Source organism: Triticum dicoccoides, chromosome 3A (assembly GCF_002162155.2).
Source record: "Triticum dicoccoides isolate Atlit2015 ecotype Zavitan chromosome 3A, WEW_v2.0, whole genome shotgun sequence".
Taxonomy (NCBI): Eukaryota; Viridiplantae; Streptophyta; class Magnoliopsida; order Poales; family Poaceae; genus Triticum; species Triticum dicoccoides.
The window spans coordinates 608,406,511-608,431,637 of NC_041384.1; the positions used below are offsets into that span (position 1 = coordinate 608,406,511).

The 25,127-nt window shown below is 49.4% G+C and overlaps 2 protein-coding genes across 3 annotated transcripts; one reads left to right on the forward strand and one right to left on the reverse strand.

The window, feature by feature from the left end:
- Positions 1-1,236: 1,236 nt before the first annotated feature.
- On the forward strand, positions 1,237-4,480 carry LOC119269553 (scarecrow-like protein 9). Of its 2 annotated transcripts, XR_005133642.1 has the most exons (3): positions 1,237-1,390; positions 1,513-4,083; positions 4,164-4,480. XR_005133642.1 is itself a non-coding variant. In XM_037551409.1 (2 exons), exon 2 carries the CDS (start codon positions 1,547-1,549, stop codon positions 4,007-4,009), a length of 2,463 nt encoding a protein of 820 aa, XP_037407306.1. In that variant the 5' UTR covers positions 1,237-1,390; positions 1,513-1,546; the 3' UTR covers positions 4,010-4,480. The 2 variants fall into 2 exon arrangements, 1 of the variants encoding a protein (XP_037407306.1); XM_037551409.1 differs by having other exon boundaries at positions 1,513-4,480.
- A 2,174-nt stretch (positions 4,481-6,654) lies between these two features.
- Positions 6,655-9,699, reverse strand: LOC119269554 (laccase-4-like). The gene is made up of 6 exons (XM_037551410.1): positions 9,501-9,699; positions 9,230-9,381; positions 8,846-9,093; positions 8,622-8,750; positions 7,117-8,088; positions 6,655-7,026 (listed from the first exon to the last, which is right to left on the reverse strand). The coding sequence occupies exons 1-6, from the start codon at positions 9,603-9,605 to the stop codon at positions 6,896-6,898; spliced, it is 1,737 nt and encodes a 578-aa protein (XP_037407307.1). The 5' UTR covers positions 9,606-9,699; the 3' UTR covers positions 6,655-6,895.
- Between the last annotated feature and the right edge of the window lie 15,428 nt (positions 9,700-25,127).

Consider the following 25,127-nt stretch of genomic DNA (forward strand, 5'->3'; position numbering starts at 1 on the left):
GCTTTTGCGGGTGGCCTGACATGATTCAGTCTATACTATATTTCCCCCTCTTAATTCAAAGATTCACGAAGTTACTAACCACCTAATAGTATCAGGCGATAATTAAGAGGCATGCGATGATCTTCCTTCCCTGCTAAGTTTGTTGCCGTGTTGATCTATCCAAATTTATAAAAGGAGCATTCTCTCACGAGGACGAGTGAAAATTAAGACGAACCCACGATGTGAACCCAATATGTGTTTGGTCTACAATTTTTACCGCGGAAGAGAGATAATTGTATTAATTTAAGGAATACTACAGACATTCACAAGTCAGACAGGGATAAAGTCGTACAATACGTCCTCACCCAACTCTATCCCTACCAACCGATGCGAACACATGGGCAATACCGTTGGTCTACAATTTGTTATCACTTATCACCGCACCCATGGATTAATCTGTTGCATGTGAAGGTGACATCCATGTCAATCCAATCCCCAATGCTAGACTAGATGGCTGCTTAATTTTGTAATAAGCATTTGTCGTCTTCTTCACCACTGATTGATCGGTTAAACATATGGCTTTGATCCAGCAGTCACGTTCACCCACCATACATGCACATCTCCTGGACAGCATTTACACATCAGTCGTATGGAAAACACCCTGATTACTCGTATGCTAATATATTTCAATTCACAAATTGTTGAATTGTGTTGCGATGGACTTATAGAAACAGAAGTACGGATGGAAAACGGATTGTCGAAACAAAACAGAGAAATGAAAAAAAATAGTCGGACAAAATAAGATCGCCATGATCCATCAAAATTAGAAACGGACCATAAGAATCATTCTTTGAAAATTCTGTGCCAGGAATTTCATGTTTTTTTAAGGCTAACCAGGAAATTCATGTGTCTGGATTACTAGTAGAAAGAGTCGCGGAGCTGCCAAGGAAGTCAAACGGCAGTCCAGTCAGGTGTCAAGCCCGATCGCCTTGAGCAATCAACACAGCTCAGCCAGCAGCACTGCCGCTGGTCCACGAGCACGCCCCGTCCCCGTCTCTGCTGCCCGTGCGGCCCAAGACGATGGTTCGCCGAAACTTCCGCGCCCCCTCCGTGCACCCGACCCACCACGTACGCCTCCGCACCGCCCGTCGCAGGCCATCCAGCTGCGCGTGAGCTCACCCCGCGGACGGACGTGGACGGGGCGCACCACGCAGCCGGGCCACGCCCGCGTGGCTGGGTGTCGACACTTCGCCGCGGACCAGGCCGTAGGGCTAGGCCGATCCCGCGCCTCTCAAAAACGCCACTCCGCCTCCATTCTCCCCCATTTATCCTCCCCCGTCGCGCCCCCTCCCCGCGCTCGCTCGCACAACTCGTCTGGCCGCCACCTCCCTCGGGTCGCGACGCCACGCAGGTACGCGCCGTCGGAGCTCGTCGGCAGATCCCCGATGTCTGTCTCTACTCGTCAGTGCCGAGTCGAATCGGCCGTCGCGTGGATTCCGCGCTGATCTCCTTCTGTTTTTGCGCATCTGCCAGGTGGGAGATTGGAATATCTGTCTGCCTTAACCGCATGCTCTGCGGCGGCGGCGGCGGCGTATCGATGGTCATGGACGCCGCGCTGCGCGACTGGTGCGGGCCGCTGCCCGGCGGATCCAAGCTGCCAGCCTACCCCCAAATCCCCGACGGGTTCACCGCGGAGGAGCTCGAGTCGCTGCTGCTCTTCCCGTCCGACGGCGCCGACGCGGCCGCCTGCCCGAATGCCGCCGCGGCGCCGCCCCTGCTCCCTTCCCCGGCCGCCTCCGCCGACAGCGCGTCGCCGCCGCCACCGAGAGACGCCTCGGGCTCGGCCTCTTCGCCGGCTGCGGCGGCGGCGGGCCAGGCGCATCCGCAGCCGGACGACTCGGAGGTGTTCTCGGACATTGTTCTGGGCTACATCAACCGCATGCTCATGGCCGAGGACATCGACGAGAAGTTCGACCACTACCCGGCCCACCCCGCGCTGCTCGCCGCCGAGAAGCCCTTCCTCGAGATCCTCGCCGACCAGCCGCCCTGCTCCGGCGGCAGCACGGTCGAGAGCCCCGACGGCAGCAGCGTCACCACCAACTCCTTCAACAGCCACGGCTCCTGCAACTGTGCCGCGCCTTCCGGTGGTGGCCTCGGCGCCATGCAGGCGCCGCCCGCTCTCGAGTTCCCCACGGCGGAGTTCCTGCAGCCGCCGCAGTTCTACCAGGATCTGAGCCCCGAGAGCTGCGTGGTGGAAGCTGGCGGTGCATGGCCGCCGTACGACGCCATGGAATTCAACCCTCTTCCTGACGCGTTGCTCTCGCAGTCGTCGTCCTTCGCGTCTTCAAATGGCAGCAGCGTTGCATTTTCAGAGGGCTTCGAGCCGTGGCTCAGCACGGCGGGTGCTGTGCCTGATGCTGCCTTGAGCGATTTTGTTCTGCAGAGCCAACAAGCAGCGCAGTTCAGCCGAGGATTTGAAGAGGCCAGCAGATTTCTGCCTCAAGAGAGCAAGCTTGTGATTGACGTCGACAGTTTACCGTCAGTTTGGGTTAAAGAAGATAAGAAGGTTGTGGAGGTCAAGAAAGAGAAAGCTGATTCTGAAGTAGCTATTCACCGAGGAAAGAAGCATTTCTACGGTGACGACTTGGATGCAGATGAAGTGAGATGCTGCAAGCATTCAGCGCCCGTTGTCGACGCGGATCACCTTGTGCGGGAGATGATGGACAAGGTCTTGCTATGCAACGGCGAGACATGCTCTAGAGGTGTCAAGGAACTGCGTGAGGCCCTACAGCACGATGTGGCAGCTCATTCAGGTGGCGCCCATGGCAAAGGGTCTGGCCATGGCAAGGGCCGTGGCAAGAAACAGGTCAAACAACCCAAGAAGGAGGTGGTTGACTTGGAGACTCTCCTCATCCATTGTGCGCAGTCGGTTTCCATTGATGACCGGCGGAGTGCAACCGATCTCCTGAAGCAAATCAGGCAGCATGCATCTGCTACTGGCGATGGTGACCAGCGTTTGGCACACTGCTTTGCCAATGGCCTTGAGGCGAGGCTTGCTGGTAATGGAAGTCAGATATACAAGTTACATACCATATCACGGTTTGCATGCACTGATGTGCTGAAAGCCTACCAACTGTACTTAGCAGCTTGCCCATTCAAGAAGATCTCTCATTACTTTGCCAATCAAACCATTATGAATGCTGTGGAGAAAGCCAAGAAAGTTCACATTGTCGACTTCGGTGTATACTATGGCTTTCAGTGGCCATGTCTCATTCAACGGCTAAGTAAAAGGCTTGGAGGCCCCCCAGAACTTCGGATCACAGCAATAGACACACCTCAGCCTGGTTTTCGCCCAGCAGAGCGCATCGAGGAGATTGGAAGATATCTAAGTGATTATGCTCAGACCTTCAAAGTCCCTTTCAAATACCATGGCATCGCATCTCAATTTGAGGCTGTTAGGGTAGAGGATCTCCACATTGAGAAGGACGAGATTCTGATTGTCAACAGCATGTTCAGGTTCAAGACTCTGATGGATGAGAGCGTGGTAGCTGAGAGTCCAAGGAACATGGTATTGAACACAATAAGGAAGATGAAGCCACATGTGTTCATTCATGGGGTCACTAATGGATCCTACAATGCACCATTCTTCGTCTCACGCTTCCGTGAGGCATTGTTCCAGTTCTCTGCTCACTTCGACATGTTGGAGGCTAACATTCCCAGGGATAATGAGGAGAGGCTGCTCATTGAGTCAACTATTTTCAGTCGGGAGGCAATTAATGTCATATCTTGTGAGGGAATGGAGAGGATGGAGAGGCCAGAGACCTACAAGCAGTGGCAGGTGCGGAATCAGAGGGCTGGGTTCAAGCAGCTCCCGCTGGACCCGGAAATCATGAAGCGTGCACGGGAGAAGGTGAAGTGCTACCACAAGAATTTCATCATCGACGAGGACAACAGGTGGTTACTACAAGGATGGAAGGGGCGTATCCTGTACGCGCTCTCAACATGGAAGGCGAATCCCCAATCCTCCTAGCTTCTGTAAATGGTGACCTGTTCATATTTTTGGACTCTAGAGCTGATTGTTCCTGGCCAACAACCTATTAGTAGGTAAAAATGCTATTTGAACCGGCACCAAAGAGACAACCATTTGTTCACCAGTGACATGGTTCATTTGTTTGTTGATGCAGATGATGAACCTGATTACTCTCCTGTAGCATCTGCCTGTTGTATGTGCTGCCTATGCACGGTTAGTTTTCACAGGAACAGTTAGCATTTTTGGTGGGCAGGCTACTTATGTTTAGATGTAGCATATAGGTTCTTCTTGCATGGTCAGTCTTGTATTATATTCGTTCTTCCAGAGTACAATTCAGTAATGTTTCAAGTAACGTCTCAGCCAGTAATGGTCAGCCTTTTTCATTTGCTTGATTCAAATTGTAAATACACCTTGTCTTGATTTCCAACATGTAAAGAATGCCTCTCTGCATTGCAAGCTCATGCGCCCATATATCCCTCTACTGTTTGGTCTTTCGTGCTTATCTCATTAATCTTGTTTTACATGCTGCACATTGCTATCAGTCACCAGTAGTTGGTTTCATTTCCCGGATGGTGATACAATGTAACTGGTCACTTAAATGTGACTCTGCTGTTGTACCTAACGAATAATGTTTGAGATAAGTAAAATGAAATACAAAATCCCAGTCCGTTGAGTGACATAGCCATTGGCTGAATTTTTTGCCCTTTCACTTATTGTGCTGTGAAAAGTGCTTTAGTGTTGGTTCCTATGATACATTTGGACCCAGATCAAATGACGTGTTTTATGAAACAATTAGATCGAATCATTTAAAGTTGATGTTTTGTTTTCGAATGGCAAGTTGATACTCCCTCCGTAAAGAAATGTAAGAGCGTTTAGATCTTATTGAAAGCTCATATAGGCCAGCAAACTGGGTTCTTGAGCTTTGTAGCCACAACTCATTTTCCAGTCTGCCTTGTCTTTTTCAGTTGCCTGTCCAGTGTCCACATTCAGAAACACACCTCGTCCTGAACTGCAACAAAAGAGAAGTTCTACCGGCATTCCTGTCTGTTAGTTTGCTTGCTTATCCATCGCTCATCTTTTTGCTGCTTTTGAGTTTTGAGCCTGGCGAATTAACAGACGAACCACCAACAGGTGCTACACAACCACGGCCACATAAATACGTACATGATGGAGCAGGAGACGTGTATGCCACAGCTCCGGACGTGTACCCAGGCCCTGGGCATCTAGAAGAACATGGCCGGCAACGTGTGAAACTATTGGACATGACAGATGGCGCGATTGATCCTCCTGATGCTGCTGCAACTGGCTGAAACCGATCGCCCGCCATGGACATCGCTTTCCCCTGAAAATCAGACCAAAGTTTAGGCAACCTCCTTTTTTGCCGTATGCACGGTCGATTCCTCATGCACCGGGGAGATGGCAGAAAAGATTGGGCCAAAGAAGAATCTAGACACGCCTGCACCTGCATTGCAAGGAAGAAACACCTCAAAGCTGCAACAGCGATGGTAGTAGATACTTCGCAGATGCTGCGGGGAACCTACGCCTTATCGGAGGCCAGAGCCGGAGGAGCTACAAGTCTAGAGAAGTCTGTGATAAACCCATGGATACAAATTACAATTACAGTCCAACACAACACCGCGACGGTGACCGCTGAAAGTTACCGTGAAAGGTACCTCAGCTCCGCGATAACAATTACAGACAAAAGGCATGTCGTGCTCATCGCGAGTGACCGGAGATAAAATGTGTCAAATTGCCAGTGACTGGAGTGCAAGATATGCCGTTCACACCAGGTCATCAGGCTGGCAAGGTTCGCCGAACCTGATCTGTGGGGCTGGAGTGGAGCAGTTCGTGGCCTGGCTGCGATCGAGGCACGCGCGGGCGAATCGGACGGAAGATACCTGAATATTATACTGCTCCCGCTAGATTCGGTAGGATCAAGCGGGATGCAAGGGCGCAGCCGCCGCAGATTTTATTCGATCGTGCAGCGAGATGGCGGTGGGCTTTGTTAAAGTAATCCGGTGTCACGGTGTAAAGGACAGGTTAGGCGTCATATGCGGGAACAGTGTTTCGCCTAGTCGTTCGTCCATCCTGTGCGCGGTCGTCATGTGAGGCAGAGACCTGGGAGATCTGGAAAGGATTGATTATGTTATCGACGAGCCGAATCTGAAACATAGGAGCGCAACTTGTGGTCTCGTCAGTAGAAAATGGCATAGCTAGACTCGCTTCAGTGTATAGTTTTTCTTTTCTTCGAACGATCAGAGGGCCGAACTGCAGTTTGGTTGTGCACTGCAGTTTGGTTGTGCTCTGAACCTGCAAACGTTCCTCTGCTATGTAGGAGCGAATATTCGAACAGTTGAGTAATGAAATCCTTTTAACCCCGCAGAGAAAAGAGGACGCCTTTTTTTGGAGACAAGCAGAACAGTTTTTTTAGCACGGCACAACAGTTTCAATGTAATTTTGTTTTCAAGGTTCTAATGTACTTTTTTTTAGAATCGGCTCTAATGTACTACTAAGCCCACCTTTCCTGGTTCACGGGCTTGCACGCGACTTGGACCGTGCAACGTTCAAACATCCACCACAGGCTTTTTTTGGGAACGGTTCTCAGTTGGGCTGTATTAACCACAGGGCCCGTGGGCTAAAAACTTCATGCTCACAAAATAAATATTTTGATATTTTCCCGTGCAATTGTTCACATCATTGTTTATTCAAGTATCAAAAACATCTTCATCAGAAAGTGGTGAAAAAAATGGGAAAAAGAATCGTAAGAAAGTCAGCTATGAACGGGCTAAACACACTAAAATCTCCCGCGGGAGAAAACAATCGCAGATTGGCGAGCAAATCAAAATGAGGAGGCGCAAATTAAACATCAGCCGTGATGAAGTCCATTCAGCATTTGGGCATGTCAGACGGCGGCGGGAGCAGCTTCTGGCTCGGCTTGCTGCCGTCCTGCACCTGCCACGCCATTCTCAGACCCCACGTCGTGTGCACCTCCAAATGACAATGCATGAACCATACACCTGCACATGCATACACAACAACAGCAGCGGCACACATGAATATCTCACAAATTTATTGGTTCTTAGGGCATTGTATAGAATCGTGTTTACCTGGGTTGTCAGCAAGGAAGCGAATGGCCACCCACCCGCCCGCCGGCACGCCGACGGTGTTCCGCTCGACGGGGTCGACGAGGTTGAACTTGTCCGGGTCGTTCACGGCGTCGTAGTTGCCGAACCCTTGCCCGACCACGAAGAAGTTGAAGCCGTGGAGGTGAAGCGGGTGGCTCTCGATGCCGAGGATGCTCGTGTCCTGCATCACCAGCTCCACCGACGTGTTGAACGACAGCGCGAGGAGCTTGGTCCCGGTGGCCACGTGCGTGTTGTTCGGCGGCGTCCCCGTGTAGTTGAACGGCGACAGGGGCATGGCCGGGAAGTTGGCCGCGTAGACGCCGCTGGTGAGGCCGGTGAAGTGCGACTGCAGCAGCGCCATGGACGGGAGCACGAGGGAGACGTTGTTGACGGCCGCCGCGAACTGCGTGCCGTTGGGCCCCTGGCAAGTCATGTTCTTGGGGCATGGCAGTGTGCCCAGCCCAATCGTGAAGAAGAACCGCCTGTCCACCGACTGCGGCACGGCCGCCGGGTACTGCTTTGTGGCGAGGCTGCGGAGCTTGGTCGTGAAGTTGGTGACGAAGTTGGTGTCGTTGAAGTACGGCAGCATCGGCTTGAAGATCGGCAAGGCCTTGTCGAAGCTCGACGCGGAGGGTGAGCCGGGGTTGTGGTACTCGAGGATGCCGGCGACGGTGGAGTTGTCGAAGGTGCCGGGCCTGATGGTGGAGTAGGGTCTGGCGAACATGTAGAAGTTGGCGCGGGGGTAGGCCGGCTTGGTGGCGAGCAGGACGTTGGTGGTCTGGCCCGGGGAGATGACCAGGGTCCTCACGGTGAAGGGCTTGACGTAGACGGCGTCGACCTCGACGACGGTGAGCGTGTGGTTGGCCACGGAGAAGAATAGCTCGTCGTTGAGCGCGGCGTTGATGAGGCGCAGCAGGTACGTCTTCCCGGGCTCCACCTTGAGCTTGAACGTGTCTGCATGCGTTCGTGTACATGCATGCACGGCAACTAGTTAGTCGATTAGCGTATGTAGTATTTTACAGAATCTATCTAGGACCGAAAACGACTTGCACAGTCCAATTCCAAGGTGTAGCGTGAGTGCGTAGCTAATGTTTTGTTTAGCACATAGCACGGGCCAGCCCCAACAGCATTCAATCGCTAAGGCGCACCAAATGTTAGGTCAGGCATCGATCACCGGGGGGTTATGGTGATGGTAACATTGCAATGACCTAAACAACTTATGCACCATTCCCTTTCCGTTTCGAGGAAGTAACACTGAAATCTTGCTCGATGCACTTTTCGTTGGTGATTTTGATTGGTAAACCTCCTGGCGTACTTGCCTATGGTGATTACGTCAGTACAAGACCGAAAAATGCATCGGAAGCACAAACTGTCTGCAAACGCTTTTATTTTTTATCTGTTTGGCTATTTTCATATCAGCTCTACGTTTTGCACAGTAAATTTCTGCAGGCCATGAACAGGCTGGGTAAAACGCAGCACGCACGTACCCTTGGCAGAGCAGTTGTAGAGCGGCCCGGGAAGGCCGTTGATCGTGAACGCGTCGGAGATGTTGGGGGCTCCGCCCACCTTGAGGGCCGTGCTGACTATGGCCTCGGTGTCCGACAACCACCATTCACCTGCACCATCCAAGACAAAAGCCAACTTTTACGATCAAAATCACAATTAAGTTAATCTCGACCAGCAGCAACATTTCAATGGCAGCAGCACTGACCGAAGATGACGGGCGTGAGCTCCTTGTGCGGCGCGGGGAAGGGGTAGGGGACGCCGAGCTTGGGGAGGATGACGATGGCGCCGTAGACGGTGGAGCGGAACCAGGAGATGTGCGCGTGCCACCACAGCGTGCCGCGCTGCGCGGTGATGGTGAACTTGTACACGTACGTCTGGCCCTTCTGGATCGGGCACTGCGTCACGTACGCCGGTCCGTCCGCCCAGCCGGTGCGCATCTGCCGGATGCCGTGCCTGCGACGACGACGACGACGACGCGTGAGTGAACAAAAAAGCTTCGTGCATGCGGAGATGGTCGGGTTGTCTGCTCCGGCGACGGCGGAACAAACTCAAGCTTAAAAGTCAGGGAATGTGGGTCGGTGGGTCGTACCAGTGGATTGACATGTTGTGCGCGACGTGGTTGGTGACGCGGACGTGCACGCGATCGCCTTCCCTCGCGATGAGCTCCGGCCCCGGGAACTGCCCGTTCACCGTCACGATGCTCTTGGTGGCGCACAGCCTCGTCACGTTCGCCATTTGAATCTGCACATGATTTAATCAACAAGGCCTTCAAGTTTCAACAACAACGTACACCACCTGCAGACAATTAAGCACAGCATGCATGCGTCCATGCACTAGCTAGCTATTGGACGTGGACATACATTGAAATCGTAGTGCCGGGTGATGCCGTGCGCCTGGACGACGAGCAACGTCAGGGCTGCCACGAGGAGAGAGCAGTGAAGGCCGGAAGAGATAGTCATGGCCATGGTAGCGTCTTGGCTAGCTTTGGGCTAGCCACTCTATATATGGTCTTGAGCTCTCGTGGAGAGAGCAGAGGACCAGGTGAGGATGCAGGACGGACTGAATGGATGTGTGGAACTGGCGCTCGAGTTTATTTGTATATATAGGGTGTGTGTGTGTGTGTCAAGCCGGCACACCAACCACCACCGCGCCATTAGTTCGGGGGCTGTACATGCACGGCCATTGGTGATTGGTGGGATACGCAGCTTAGGCGGCAATTCTCGTTTGGTGATTCGGTGGATGAGCCATCAGCGCCGGAGCTCGATGGAGCAAGCGCGAGCTGGAGGGCTCTAGCTTTGGAGTGTGGCTAAAGCCAGCCACCGGCGGGCAGCTAGCCATGCACGCATATCCATCTGTTTTTGACCATGTTCTTGGAGTAGCATGCAAACGATCGATCTATCATCGACAGTGGTTTGATCTGCATGCTTGCGTGGTCACGTACCACTACAGCGTGCGCGTTTCAAATCCGGTGCAAAAAGGGAGAAGTGAGAGGTAAAAGCTAGGGTCTAGGGATTGCTAAAAGCAAGTTGTTGCCGTGGTAAATCGGTTGCGACGGAGGGAGGGAAGAACGACGGCTGAGAAATCCAAATCACCCGGAAACCTTCCGTGCCCTGTACTACATCTCGAAAAGGAAATGGAAAATATCTGGGCCTGACTTGCCTGTCGAAATGTCGAGTCAATATAATGTAGTGGGGCCCTAGCAGACCCCCCTGTACTTGGTTATTTCTTGCTGAGTTCCTTGAGAGATTGATGAATTCTGAGAGGCAATAGCATTATGGGGCAAAAGAAAATGTGCGAGACTGACAGACCAGTTGCCAAGATCAGCTAGATAAGGTGTAATCATGGCATAATATAGCTTCATGCCCACAATTGATTAGGTTTCACTCCATATACATATCCCTGATAATTTGCGCAAAAAATTCAACACGAGCTGATTTGTCAATAGCGTGGCCAAGCACCTCGCCACATTGTTAGACTCATAGACTTGTACGTATTGTAATCTTAGTACATGTTGTATTTGTACCCGATGAGGTACCCCTTTGTTATATATATGTTACAGAGGCCGACCCCTAGAGGTGTCGAAGCCTATAACCCCAAAACCCTTTGTCTATCATGGTAACAGATGCGATCTAACGATCCTGACCTAGCCATGTCGTCTTCCGCTGCTTCTTCCGAGGCCGCCGCCGCCGCCGCTCTCTCCGGCGCGGCCACCCTCGCTGCCCTCTCCGACACGGCGACTCTCTCCGCCACCACCAACTTGCTCGCCGAATCCTATTCGGCCCCTGCGGCGCTCACCGATCCGATCGGGACGGGATCTTCCGTCTTCGCGCCGCCGTTCCTGTCTACCCTTCTCCCAGGAGGACAATCGACGGGACCCCTGTTTTCCGGGGCGCCGTCCGCGGCTCTCCCCGGCTCGCCGGCCTTGCGCCCCAACTACGCCGCGCTCGCCCCCTACGCGCCACCGCCGCCGTACGCCTATGACCCGGCTGCCTACGGGGCCTACTATGGCGCTCCCTATGGTGCGATCTACGGCGCTCCCTACGGCGCTCCCTACGCTGGCCATGGCGCTGGCTACGGTGCTCCTCCTGCTGCTGGATACGGCCCTGCCTACGCGGGGATCCCGCGGCCTGTGCTTCACGGTGCGCCACCACAGGCGCCCCCGGTTGCGCCCCAGTCCTCGCCTGCGGGGGATATCGTCCCCTCCGGCGCGGTCCCTGTGCCGCCGCCCTATGACTTCGCCCTCGACGTCATCTCGACTCCACCGTTCTACTTCAGCAACCTTCTCCCGGTGAAACTGAAGATGGACAACTATCTGTTTTGGCGTGCACAGATTCTTCCCCTCCTTCGTAGTCACTACTTGGAGGGTTTTGTCGATGGTACTCTGCCATGTCCCCCGCTGGATCATCACATGTACCGGCCATGGATTGCTCAAGATCAAGCGATCCTCTCGGCGATTCAGTCCTCTCTCACCGAGGGCGTCGCCGGCTTGGTGTTATTTGCTACCACGTCTCATGAAGTATGGGATGCGTTGGAGTCCAGTTTCTCCGCACAATCCTCGTCGCAGCACATGTCTCTTCGTGCACAACTCAATGAGACTCGCAAGGATCATCACTCTGTCACCGTCTTCTTCAACAAGATCAAACGCCTCGCCGACCAGCTAGCCTCCATCGGCGAGCCACTTCGTGACACAGAGTTCACCACATATGTTCTCCAAGGTCTCGATGCCGAGTATGACTCTCTTGTGGAGGTGATCCAGGAACGCAAGGTTCCCATCAAGCCGCAAGAACTCTTCCAGCGCCTCCTCTCAACAGAGCAACGCCTTGCCAGTCGTCATCCAGATGAGCCCCCCTCGGCTAACGCTGCTGTTCGTGGTGGGAAGGGGCGTTCTGGTGCTCGCCCTGCTGCTCCTTCGCCTGTTTCAACTCCTCCTACGGGAGGCAAGGGTGGTGCTCCTACGGCTGCTTCCTCCCAATCGCGTCCTACTATTGTCGTCGAGAACGGGCGCCCATGTGCTTGCTGTGCTGCTTGTGGAGCTGTTGCCCCTTGTCAGCTATGTGGAATTCCTCGCCATGTTGCATCTCGCTGTCACCGTCGTTTTCAGCCTGAGTTTCTCGGTCTTGGCAACAACGGCAAGGGCAATGAGCGACAAGTCAACATGACGCAGCATCAAGGAAAGACTCAATCGTATAATGTTGATCCCACTTGGTACATGGACACTGGCGCCACAGAGCACGTGACGAATGAATTGGACAAGCTTGCTATTCGGGAGGCCTACCATGGTCCTGACAAGGTTCACACAGCAAATGGGGCAGGTATGCACATCTCTCATATTGGTCAGGCATCTCTCCTCACACATACATCTCGACAGTTGCGTCTTAAAAATGTTCTTCGAGTTCCTACTGTTGCCCGAAACTTACTCTCCGTACCTAAACTTACTTATGACAATAATGTGTTTTGTGAGTTTCACCCGTTTCATCTTTTTATCAAGGACCGGGCCACACAGGACGTACTTCTTAGAGGGCGCCTTCGTCATGGACTATATGCTCTTGATGTGCCGCGATCTGTCTCCCCAGTTGTCCCTCAAGTCTTCAGTGCTATTCGAGTATCTCCCGCACAATGGCACTCTCGTCTTGGTCATCCAGCTACACCCATTGTTCGACATATTCTTCACCGCCATGAGTTACCGTCAGTTTCTAGTAATAAAGATGTCTCAGTTTGTGATGCTTGTCAGCAGGGAAAAAGTCATCAGCTACCTTTTTCTGTTTCTAGTCATGTAGTGAAAACTCCTCTTGAGATTGTGTTTTCAGATGTTTGGGGTCCTGCTCAGATGTCTGTTAGTGGTCATGAGTACTATGTTAGTTTTATTAATGCTTATAGTCGCTTTACCTGGATTTATCTTCTTAAACATAAGTCTGATGTGTTTGATGTTTTTCTTAAGTTCCAAACACACGTTGAGCGTCTCCTACAACACAAAATTCTTCATGTACAATCAGATTGGGGGGGGGGGGTGAGTACCGCAATTTGAATTCCTTCTTTGAGAAACTTGGGATCTCGCATCGTGTGTCTTGTCCTCATACACATCAGCAGAATGGTTCAGCTGAACATAAGCATCGTCATCTTGTTGAGACCGGCTTAACCTTATTAGCTCATGCCTCTGTTCCTTTTCGTTTTTGGAGTGATGCTTTCACTACTGCCTGTTTTCTCATCAACAGACTTCCGTCGCGACTTCTTGGCATGAAAACTCCACTAGAACTCTTGCTTAATGAGACTCCTGACTACACTTTTCTCAAAGTTTTCGGTTGTGCGTGTTGGCCGCATCTCCGTCCTTACAATAATCGAAAGCTTGAGTTTCGCTCTAAAAAATGTGTCTTTCTTGGGTATAGTCCGTTGCACAAAGGTTATAAATGCCTTCACATTCCAACAAATCGTGTATATATTTCACGTGATGTTGTTTTTGATGAGCATGTTTTTCCTTTCTCTAATCTTCCAACTCCTGTGATCACACCAACTGAACCTGTGCATTCATCTCCTTTATTGCCTGATCAATTTGTAGATGCTGCACACTCGCCTCTTTTGTTGTCTAACCATGGTGCAGGAACTGGTAGAGGTGCTCGGCTTGTTCTCCTTGAGGATTCATCCCCTGCTCCGATGGCTTCTTCATCGGATCACGTCGATCCGGCCACTGTGCCCTCTTGCATGGCGCATGCAGGGTCTCCTGCACCCGCGCCCGCCAGCCACCCGGATCCCGCTTCGGTCGCAGTGGAGCCGCGCTCCCCGGATCGCGTTGATCCTGCGTCCGCTTCCCCCTGCATGGGTCATGCAGGGTCGGGTTTCATCACACCCGCTCCGCGCCCGGCCCTGGCTCGGCTGGAGCTCCCTTCGTCGCCGGTTTTCGCCTCGCCTGCCACCGGGTCGGCTTCGCCTGCATCGCCCACGCCTACGGACGCGTCTGGCTCCTCCTGTTCGGCGACGCCCGCACCTACTGCCTCGCCTCATGGCGGTTCGTCAGTGTCGCGGGCACCATCTCCTGTAATACCTTCTTCTCAGGAGATGCAGGCCACTTCATCGACGGTTCCTGAGATCTCCGTCGCGCCAACTGCTCAGGTTTCTCCGCGACCACACACTCGCAGCAAGAGTGGTATATTCAAACCGCTTCAACGCACCGATGGCATGGTTGCCTGGCTCGCGGCCTGTATAGCTCACTCTGCAACTGATCCTTCTGCTGAACCCCGTCATTATCAAGCAGCTCTGGGTATTCCTCACTGGCAATCTGCAATGGAACAAGAGTATCAAGCATTGCTCAAAAATGGTACGTGGCGTCTTGTTCCTCCGCACAGTGGTGTCAATATAATTGATTCTAAATGGGTATTCAAAGTTAAGCGACATGCTGATGGCTCTATTGAACGGTATAAGGCTCGGCTTGTTGCTCGTGGGTTCAAACAACGTCAAGGTCTTGATTATGATGATACCTTCAGTCCTGTGATCAAGCCGATGACTATTCGCATGCTCTTGTCTCTTGCAGTTACTCGTGGGTGGTCTCTTCGACAGCTCGATGTTCAGAATGCCTTTTTGCATGGTGTTCTTGATGAAGAGGTCTATATGCGTCAGCCACCTGGGTTTGTTGATCCTACTCGTCCACAGCATTTGTGTCGTTTGGTCAAGGCTCTCTATGGTCTCAAACAGGCGCCACGTGCTTGGCATGCACGTCTTGCTTCTGCTCTCCGTGCACATGGTTTTGTTCCATCGACAGCTGATACTTCCTTGTTCATGCTACAGCGCCCTACGGTCACTATGTACCTGTTGGTGTATGTTGATGACATCATCTTGATCAGTTCGTCGGTTCTTGCTGCCGATCGGCTTGTTTCTGCTTTGAGTGATGATTTTGCCATTACAGATCTTGGTCGGCTCCATTATTTTCTTGGCTTAGAGGTTTCTCATTCGGATGCCGGTCTGACTCTTACTCAGCATAAGTACTCTCTGGATTTGCTTCGTCGTGCTGGTATGCTTCAGTGTAAGCCTGCTTCCACTCCCATGACAGCTTCTGATAGACTCTCTGCACTTGATGGTACTCTTCTTCCTTCGGATGAGGCTACAACGTATCGCAGCATTGTTGGTGGCTTACAGTATTTGACGATTACTCGTCCTGATATCTCTTATGCGGTGAACAGCGTCTGCCAGTTTCTTCATGCTCCTCGGGACACTCACTGGACTGCTGTGAAACGTATTCTGCGCTATGTTCGGTTGACTGCTGTTTTGGGTCTGCACCTTCGGCCTGCCCCTTCCGGTAGTCTTTCCGCGTTCTCTGATGCAGATTGGGCTGGTAGCCCTGATGACAGGCGATCCACGGGGGGATATGCAGTGTTCTATGGTCCTAACTTGATCGCCTGGAGTGCTCGTAAACAAGCTACAGTGTCTCGTAGTAGTACTGAAGCTGAATACAAAGCAGTTGCCAATGCCACTGCTGAACTTATCTGGGTTCAGGCCTTGCTTCGAGAGTTGAGAGTCCCTCAGCGTCATCCACCTGTTCTTTGGTGTGACAACATCGGTGCTACGTACCTTTCTTCAAATCCGGTATTTCATGCTCGAACGAAACACATTGAAGTTGACTATCACTTTGTCAGAGAACGAGTTTCACAGAAGTTGCTTCAGATCAAGTTCATTCCATCAAAGGATCAGCTTGCCGACATCTTCACGAAGCCATTGCCATTACCTCAGTTTGAGGGTTGTCGTCGCAATCTTAATCTTCTGAATTCTTCAGACCATGGTTAAGATTGAGGGAGGGTGTTAGACTCATAGACTTGTACGTATTGTAATCTTAGTACATGTTGTATTTGTACCCGATGAGGTACCCCTTTGTTATATATATGTTACAGAGGCCGACCCCTAGAGGTGTCGAAGCCTATAACCCCAAAACCCTTTGTCTATCACACATAAAGAAGAAAATGTCGACGTCCATTTCAAATTATTCTAGATACAAATCTAGTCTAGTACGTACGCGCATATGGTGCATTCGAAGTTAGGTTGCGCGGCTTAATCAGACATCATTCCGTCGTATGACGCACGCGCCACAACTGTATATTAATTCCTTTCGGAAGGGAGAACTCCTCTCTGTTACATCAACTTTTGGTCCTTCAGATCGGCCTGTCAAAAAATATAATCATGAGATCATTTCGAAAAACATGAACGTCGCGATTTCGAAAAAGAAAAGCGGATGCAGACCCGGCGATGGACCAACAATGTTGTTAGTTTTTGGACGAAAAATAACATAGATTATTATCGGTCACCGTCGCCAACCTACAAAGTGGCCAGCTTTAGCTTAGCTTGAGCCTGCTCTAAAGCTACCAAGATCGCTAGGCGGTAAGCGTCAGTTCGAGATCCTTGCCTTCGTTCTTGCTTCCCCCCTACAGTGGAGGGAAAGCCTAGGCGGTTGCGGTGCTCCAATATTTTATGTTGAACAACGTTTGCGTTGCATGATCGCTTGACGGAGGCATCCATATCTAGTATTTCTCTGTTCACTTTTATAAGTCCTTGAAGACATTTCAAACAACATGCAAAGTAGCCTATTTTGAGTTGTCTTAAATGACTTATAAAAGTGAACGGAGGGAGTAGGTGCAACCAGCTGCACAAAGTTGGTGCCTTTGGCGTGCCTTCTTGAGTTCTTCCCTTGTACTACTATTCCCCGTGGAGAGAAGGATGCTTGACCCAACCCGGCCTGGGGATGCAAACGTTTTCCTTCTATCTTGCACTTGTTTTCATTGGGAGCAGGCAATCCGAACTCAACAACGCACCGATGCTTCCTCTGCTCGTGGCTTCTCCTGCACTTCTGTCGGCCTTGTTGTTTATCACTTCTTCTAGTTTGTAAGGAAAATGATGTTTTGAGGTCTTCAAAGCGTAGCTTTGACCGTTAAAGTATGTATAGGAAAACTGATACATTACACTTCCAGACATATATTTGAGAACTGCACATTCAATTTTTTTGAATTTTTATCAAAACTATCTCCAAAACATCACGTTGCTATCACACTGAACACCAAGCCGAAAATTGCAAGGTACCTTTAGGTACCGGCAGATCCGCAGCCGATCATTACCATCCTAAGATTCGTGCCACACTGTTTAGTATAAAAAGTGAATCGTTTTGTTTCAAGAATTCAGAGCAATACAACAAGATAGGGGTCCATAATAGCATCTTTTTGTGTCAGATGAGGGAGTAAAAGAGGAGCGAGAGAGCGAGCGCGTGAGCCCGCCGCGCGTCACTCCGGTGTCGGCGTTCATCTCCCCGCCATGCGCCACTCCGGCCGCGGCGGCCACCCTGGGTCCTGTCCATCTCCGGCAAGCCGGCCCTTCTCCTGCCGCCCTCCCCCACTTCTCCCCGTCCCCTGTTCGCACCATGGCGGAGAGCCCGTGGTCGGTGACCTCGTCCTTCCAGGGAGAGCGGCCGGTGGTTTCGGAGCTGGGGATCTCGTCGGCCTTTGAGGGGTCGGAGGCGGCGGTGGCGCCGGCCGCTTCGGCCGCAGCAGGTGATGAGGTGGGTTCGTCGCGGCGGATCTCACAGTGGCAGGAGGCCCCTGCTTCCAAGAAGACCATGTGGCGGCGTCGGCTAGAGGAGGGACGGCGGGTGCCCGTCCAGCTCCGCTCGTCGCCACCTCGCAAGGAGGTCTCGCCGGAGATGCGTGACAAGTGCTTTTTGTGCCTTGCGAAAGGGCACTTCTTGAAGGACTGCACCAATGACGTCATCTGCCTCCGGTGTGGTCTGTCGGGTCATGTCGCGTCGTAGTGCAAGCGCCCACGCAATCCTTCTCTGGCCGAGGAGCTCAGGCGGGAGGCTGCGGCCAAGGTCGCGCGCCGGTCAGAGAAAGAGGGCGCGTCTTCGGGCCCCCGTGCGGGTGGTGGGGAGGTGCTGCCGAGGCGGCTTCCTCCACCTTCGCCCCCTTTGTCGCGTCCTGCTCAGGAGGTTCCGGCGTGGCCCCATCTTGCTCCGCCGCACCTGGAGCTGGATTCGGACTCGGAGATCGGGCCAGGTGAGCTGTGTGTGGTCAGGAGGACCCGTGCGATGGATGAGTTGGAGGGGAGGCTCCAGCAGGCCATGGTGGTGTACGTGGGTGGTGACAGGGAGGCGGTCTCGCCGGCATTAGTGCTGGAGGCGCTGCATTCCAGGATGGGCATTCCGCCGGACAGGGTATCGGTGCATCGGTTCAGGCCGAAGGATTTCCTCGTGGTCTTCACGAGGAGGGAGGATCGGAACAGGATGGGGCTCCGCCCGGTGCTAGAATTCAGGGGGACATCGGCTGTCATTTAGGTAGTGGATAAGACAGACGCAAGCCGTATTCGCTGCCATGAAATTCAAGGTGGGATTGGAGTTGGAAGGCATTCCCCCACATGCCTGGCAGCTAGATGTGGTGGAGAGCTTGCTGGGCGGGCCTTGCATCATCGAGGCTGTGGCACCGGAGACCTCATCGCGGGCAGACATGTTGTCGTTCAAACTTATGGCATGGACGACGGAGCTGGAGAAGATCCTGTCTCGCCGGTGGCTTGTGGTGTCGGAACCGTCTGAGCAGCGGGAGTTGTTCGAGCCGAAGACGTTGCAGCACAAAGTTCTCATCCACCTGGACTCGGTGACAATGTTTCCGAAGGGAAGGAGCCATGGTTTCTGGGGGCCTCGTCGAACAGTGGGCAGAGTGGGCTGTCGGACTCAGAGATGGACATGGTCGGTGGACCGAGTACTCACAAGCTGGACTGGCAGTTTGGAGTTTGTGATCAGAGAGGTGCCGCTGCAGGCGGTGGAGGTGGCGCGCCGGAGGGCAGCCAGCACGCCGGTGGATCGACCGAAGTTGGTGCGGGTGGGGACTGGCGGATTCCCCCGATGGGTCCACTGCATCGGGTGGGGAGCCGCAGGCCCGGAGTGCCTATTCAGGATAGGCTGACGACCCGTCTCTCCACTTTTGATTGGCTGGGCGGAGCGGAGCGGCATGTGGGGGAGGCGGAGCGGTTGGAGGCTCAAATTTCAAATCTGCTATGCGCCTCTAGCAATGCAGTGGTGGATGTGGTGCCATGCGGCCCCCCTGCATGTGGCGCTACGCGTCAAGAGACTGCACCAATCGTGACGAAGCAGATGGTGGCGAAGGTGTTCACATCAGAGCATCCGCAAGATAAGGCGAAGGGTGGGGCCACTGGCCTAGACCAGGATCCGAGTCAGGTGGTGCTTGGGCCCGTGGACGTCAATCTCGAGGTCGGGCGTCGGGACCTGGAGGAAGAGCACGTATTGGCTGGTAGGTTGGAGGATCGACAGTTGGTGGTGGGGTCGACTGATACGTCTCCGACGTATCTATAATTTTTGATTGTTCCATGCTATTATATTATCTGTTTTGGATGTTTAATGGGCTTTAATATGCTCTTTTATATTATTTTTGGGACTAACCTATTAACCAGAGGCCCAGTGCTAGTTTATGTTTTTTTGCCTATTTTAGAGTTGACAGAAAAGGAATACCAAACGGAGTCCAAATGAAATTAAACCTTCACGATGATCTTTATTGGACCGAAAGCAATCCAGAAGACTTGGAGTCGAAGTCTGGAACTCCACGAGGCGGTCATGAGGCAGGAGGGTGCGCCCAGGGGGGTAGGCGCGCCCCTACCCTCATGGGCCCCTCGTAGCTCCACCGACGTACTTCTTTCGCCTATATATACTCTTATACCCTAGATCGATCGCAGAGAGCCACGAAACCACTTTTCCACCGCCGCAACCTTCTGTACCCGTGAGATCCCTGGGCCCTTTTCCGGCGATCTGCGGGAGGGAGAATCAATCATGAAGGGCTTCTACATCAACACCTTAGCCTCTCCGATGAAGCGTGAGTATTTTACCATAGACCTTCAGGTCCATAGTTATTAGCTAGATGGCTTCTTCTCTCTCTTTGATTCTCAATACAAAGTTCTCGTCGATGTTCTTGGAGATCTATTCGATGTAATACTCTTTTGCGGTGTGTTTGCCAAGATCTGATGAATTGTGGATTTATGAACAAGATTATCTATGAATATTATTTGGTTCTTCTCTGAATTCTTATATGCATGATTTGATATCTTTGCAAGTCTCTTCGAATTATCGGTTTAGTTTGGCCTACTAGATTGATCTTTCTTGCAATAGGAGAAGTGCTTAGCTTTGGGTTCAATCTTGCGGTGTCCTTTCCCAGTGATAGTAGGGGCAGGAAGGCACATATTGTATTGTTGCCATCGAGGATAAAAAGATGGGGTTTATATCATTTTGCTTGAGTTTATCCCTCTACATCATGTCATCTTGCTTAAAGCGTTACTATGTTCTTATGAACTTAATACTCTAGATGCATGCTGGATAGCGGTCGATGTGTGGACTAATAGTAGTAGACGCAGAATCGTTTTGATCTACTTGACACAGATGTGATGCCTATATTCAGGATCATTGCCTTAGATATCTTCATAACTATGCACTTTCCTATCAATTGCTCGACAGTAATTTGTGCACCCACCGTAATACAAGCTATCTTGAGAGAAGCCACTAGTGAAACCTATGGCCCCCGGGTCTCTTTCTTATCATATTGCATCTCTTTTATTTACATCGCATCTCGTTTACTATTTTGCAATCTTTACTTTCCAATCTATACAACAAAAATACCAAAAATATTTACTTTACTATCTTTATTAGATCTCACTTTTGCGAGTGACCGTGAAGGGATTGACAACCCCTTTATCGCATTGGTTGCAAGGTTCTTAATTGTTTGTGCAGGTACTAGGTGAGTTGTGCGTTGTCTCCTACTAGATTGATACCTTGGTTCTCAAAACTAAGGGAAAAACGTACGCTACTTTGCTGCATCACCCTTTCCTCTTCAAGGGAAAACCAACGCATGCTCAAGAGGTAGCAAGAAGGATTTATGGCGCCGTTGCCGGGGAGATCTACGCCAAGTCAAGACATACCAAGTACACATCATAAACTCTCATCTGTTGCATTACATTATTCGCCATTCGCCTCTCGTTTCCTCTTCCCCACTTCTAAAACGATTTTTGAAAACCTTCGCCTTTTCTTTGCCTCTCTTTCGTTCGTCTTTTTCGTTTGCCCTTATGTCTTACTTGGATTGTTTGCTCGGTATAATTGTGTGTTTATTGCAAATCAGAACCAAAACTTATGGATCCTCATCCACTTGCTAATCTTTTAAGAGATCCAATTATGTCGAACCAATTGCTAGTGAGTTGAGTACATTAGATTATCTTTATGAAGTTTTGCTTGAAATCCGTGAATCTAAAAATTGTGATGAAGTGATTTATGAAGTGATTGACGATAGATCTTTGAATAAAAAGCATGATTGCCATGATGTTATTATAAATTCTAAATATCAATTGTGCTAATAATATGCAAAACCCTAAGCTTGGGGATGCTAATTTTGCTATGTCTACTACTTGTTGCAATGATCATGATTGGGGTGATTCTTCTTATAATCTTAAAAGTTTATTTAAGCCCCATGATGAGTATGAGATTGATAATAATGTTTGCAATAATATTGAAAGTGGGTTTGGAAGAGTGTCAACTTTAGATCCCACATATTTGGATAATGTTCAATGTTATGAAGTTTTTGATAAAAGTGGGTACGGAGAGGTCATGACTTTATTTTATGATAATCCCACTATTTTGGAAGAGTGTCAACTTTGCATCCATGTGGGTCATGAAGAGAAAATTTATGTGATAGCTATATTGTTGAATTTGATTATGATCCTACATGTAATTATTATTAGAGAGGAAAATATGGTTGTAGAAATTTTCGTGTCACTAAATTACCTCCCTTATGTTGAGATTGCTATTGTTTCTTTATCCTTCCTTGCATATGCTAGTTTTTGCTTGTCTTGATAATTTGTTTGCTTATATAATGCCTATGCATAGGAAGTATGTTAGACTTAGATGTGATTTTCATATGCTTCATGATGCTCCCTTCGTGTTTCAATTGCTATCTTTCATGTGAGCATCATTAAAATTATAGATGCCTAGCTTAATGGCTTTAAAGAATAGCGCTTGTTCGGAGGCAACCCAATTTTATTTTTGTTCTTTGCTTTTTGATCCTGTTTAGTAATAAATAATTCATCTAGCTTATGTTATGATTGTGTTTTTTATGTTTTAGTTAGTGTTTGTGCCAAGTAAAGCCTTTAGGATCTTCTTGGGTGCTAGTTGTTTGATCTTGCTGTAAAAAACAGAAACTTTTACGCTCATGAAATTATTTTTTTGTTTTTTACCAGAGAGCGATAAAATACCTACTACACTTGCAGTAGATAAATATACAAATTGCTCAGGCCGCCCTATTTTTCAGATATTTTGGAGTTACAGAAGTATTCGAAACCTCCAGATTGCTACAGACTGTTCTGTTTTTGACGGATTCTGTTTTTCGCGTGTTGTTTGCTTATTTTGATGAATCTATGAGTAGTATCGGGTGGTATGAACCATAGAGAAGTTAGAATACAATAGGTTTAACACCAATATAAATAAATAATGAGTTCATTACAGTATCTTAAAGTGGTGGTTTATTTTCTTATACTAACGGGGCTCATGAGATTTTTTGTTGAAGTTTTGTGTTGTGAAGTTTTCAAGTTTTTGGGTAAAGATTTGATGGATTTTCGAGTAAGGAGTGGCAAGAGCCAAAGCTTGGGGATGCCCAAGGCACCCCAAGGTAAAATTCAAGTACAACCAAAAGCCTAAGCTAGGGTCTTTGCCTTTTAGTTTACCATAATCATCCTTACTGTACACACCTTTTGGGAGAGACACGCATGAATTGGAATTTATTAGAATACTCTGTGTGCTTCACTTATATCTTTTGAGCTAGATAATTTTGCTCTAGTGCTTCACTTATATCTTTTTAGAGCACAGTGGTGGTTTTATTTTATAGAAATTATTGATCTCTCATGCTTCACTTATATTATTTTGAGAGTCTTTTAGAACAACATGGTAATTTTCTTTGTCTATAAAACTAGACCTTAATGGGCATCCAAGATGGGTATAATAAAAACTTTCATATAAAGTGCGTTGAATACTATGAGAAGTTTGAAGCTTGATGATTGTTTTGAGACACGAGGATGGTGATATTAGAGTCATGCTAGTTGAGTAGTTGTGAATTTGAGAAATACTTGTGTTGAGGTTTGCAAGTCCCATAGCATGCACGTATGGTAACCGTTGTGTAACAAATTTGAAGCATGATGTGTTTCTTTGATTGTCTTCCTGATGAGTGGCGGTCGGGGACGAGCGATGGTCTTTTCCTACCAATCTACCCCCTAGGAGCATGCGCGTAGTGCTTGGTTTTGATGACTTGTAGAATTTTTGCAATAAGTATGTGAGTTCTTTATGACTAATGTTGAGTCCATGGATTATGCGCACTCTCACCCTTTCATCTTTGCTAGCCTCTTCGGTACCGTGCATTGCCCTTTCTCACATTGAGAGTTGGCGCAAACTTCGCCGGTGCATCCAAACCCCGTGATATGATACACTCTTTCACACATCAACCTCCTTATATCTTCCTCAAAACAGCCACCATACCTACCTATTATGGCATTTCCATAGTCATTCTGAGATATATTGCCATGCAACTTTCCACCATTCCGTTTATTATGACACACTCCATCATTGTCATATTGCCTTGCATGATCATGTAGTTGACATCGTATTTGTGGCAAAGCCACCATTCATAATTTTTTCATACATGTCACTCTTGATTCCATTGCACATCCTGGTACACCGCCGGAGGCACTCATATAGAGTGATATTTTGTTCTAAGTATCGATTGTAATCCTTGAGTTGTAAATAAATATAAGTGTGATGATCATCATTATTAGAGCATTGTCCCGTGTGAGGAAATACAAAAAAGGCCAAAGAAGCCAATGGAAAAAAGGGAGGCCAAAGAAGCCAAACAAACAAGGGAGAGAAAAAGAGAGAAGGGACAAATGCTACTATCATTTTCTCACACTTGCACTTCAAAGTAGCACCATGATCTTCATGATAGAGAGTCTCTTATTTTGTCACTTTCATATACTAGTGGGAATTTTTGTTACAGAACTTGGCTTGTATATTCCAATAATGGGCTTCCTCAAAATGCCCTAGGTCTCTGTGAGCAAGCAAGTTGGATGCACACCCACTTAGTTTCTTTTGTTGAGCTTTCATACATTTATAGCTCCAGTACATCCGTTGCATGGCTATCCCTACTCACTCACATTGATATCTATTGATGGGCATCTCCATAGCCCATTAATACGCCTAGTTGATGTGAGACCATCTTCCTCCTTTTTGTCTTCTCCACAACCACCATTCTATTCCACTTATAGTGCTATGTCCATGGCTCACGCTCATGTATTGCGTGAAAGTTGAAAAAGTTTGAGAATACTAAAGTATGAAACAATTGCTTGGCTTGTCATCGGGGTTGTGCATGATCTGAATATTTTGTGTGACGAAGATGGAGCATAGCCAAACTATATGATTTTGTAGGGATGAACTTTCTTTGGCCATGTTATTTTAAGAAGACATGATTACTTTGTTAGTATGCTTGAAGTATTATTATTTTTATGTCAATATTAAACTTTTGTCTTGAATCTTTCGGATCTGAACATTCATGCCACATTAAAGAAAATTACATTGATAGTTATGTTAGGTAGCATTCCACATCAAAAAATCTGTTTTTATCATTTACCTACTTGAGGATGAGCAGGAATTAAGCTTGGGGATGCTTGATACGTCTCCAATGTATCTATAAGTTTTTATTGTTCCATGCTATTATATTATATGTTTTGGATGTTTAATGGGCTTTAATATGCTCTTTTATATTATTTTGGGACTAACCTATTAACCGGAGGCCCAGTGCCAGTTTCTGTTTTTTGCCCATGTTAGAGTTTCACAGAAAAGGAATACCAAACGGAGTCCAAACGGAATGAAACCTTCGCGATGATCTTTCTTGGACCGAAAGCAACCCAGAAGACTTGGAGTCGAAGTCTGGAACTCC

What these genes read in the sequence shown, in the direction of transcription:
- LOC119269553 (XM_037551409.1), top strand. Translation starts at nt 1,547, where the DNA reads ATGCTCTGCGGCGGCGGCGGCGGCGTATCGATGGTCATGGACGCCGCG.
- LOC119269554 (XM_037551410.1), bottom strand. Translation starts at nt 9,605, where the DNA reads ATGGCCATGACTATCTCTTCCGGCCTTCACTGCTCTCTCCTCGTGGCA. An exon ending in CACAACATGTCAATCCACTG is followed by an intron (nt 9,094 to 9,229) that starts GTACGACCCACC and finishes TCGTCGTCGCAG; the next exon opens with GCACGGCATCCGGCAGATGC. An exon ending in CTACAACTGCTCTGCCAAGG is followed by an intron (nt 8,089 to 8,621) that starts GTACGTGCGTGC and finishes GAACGCATGCAG; the next exon opens with ACACGTTCAAGCTCAAGGTG.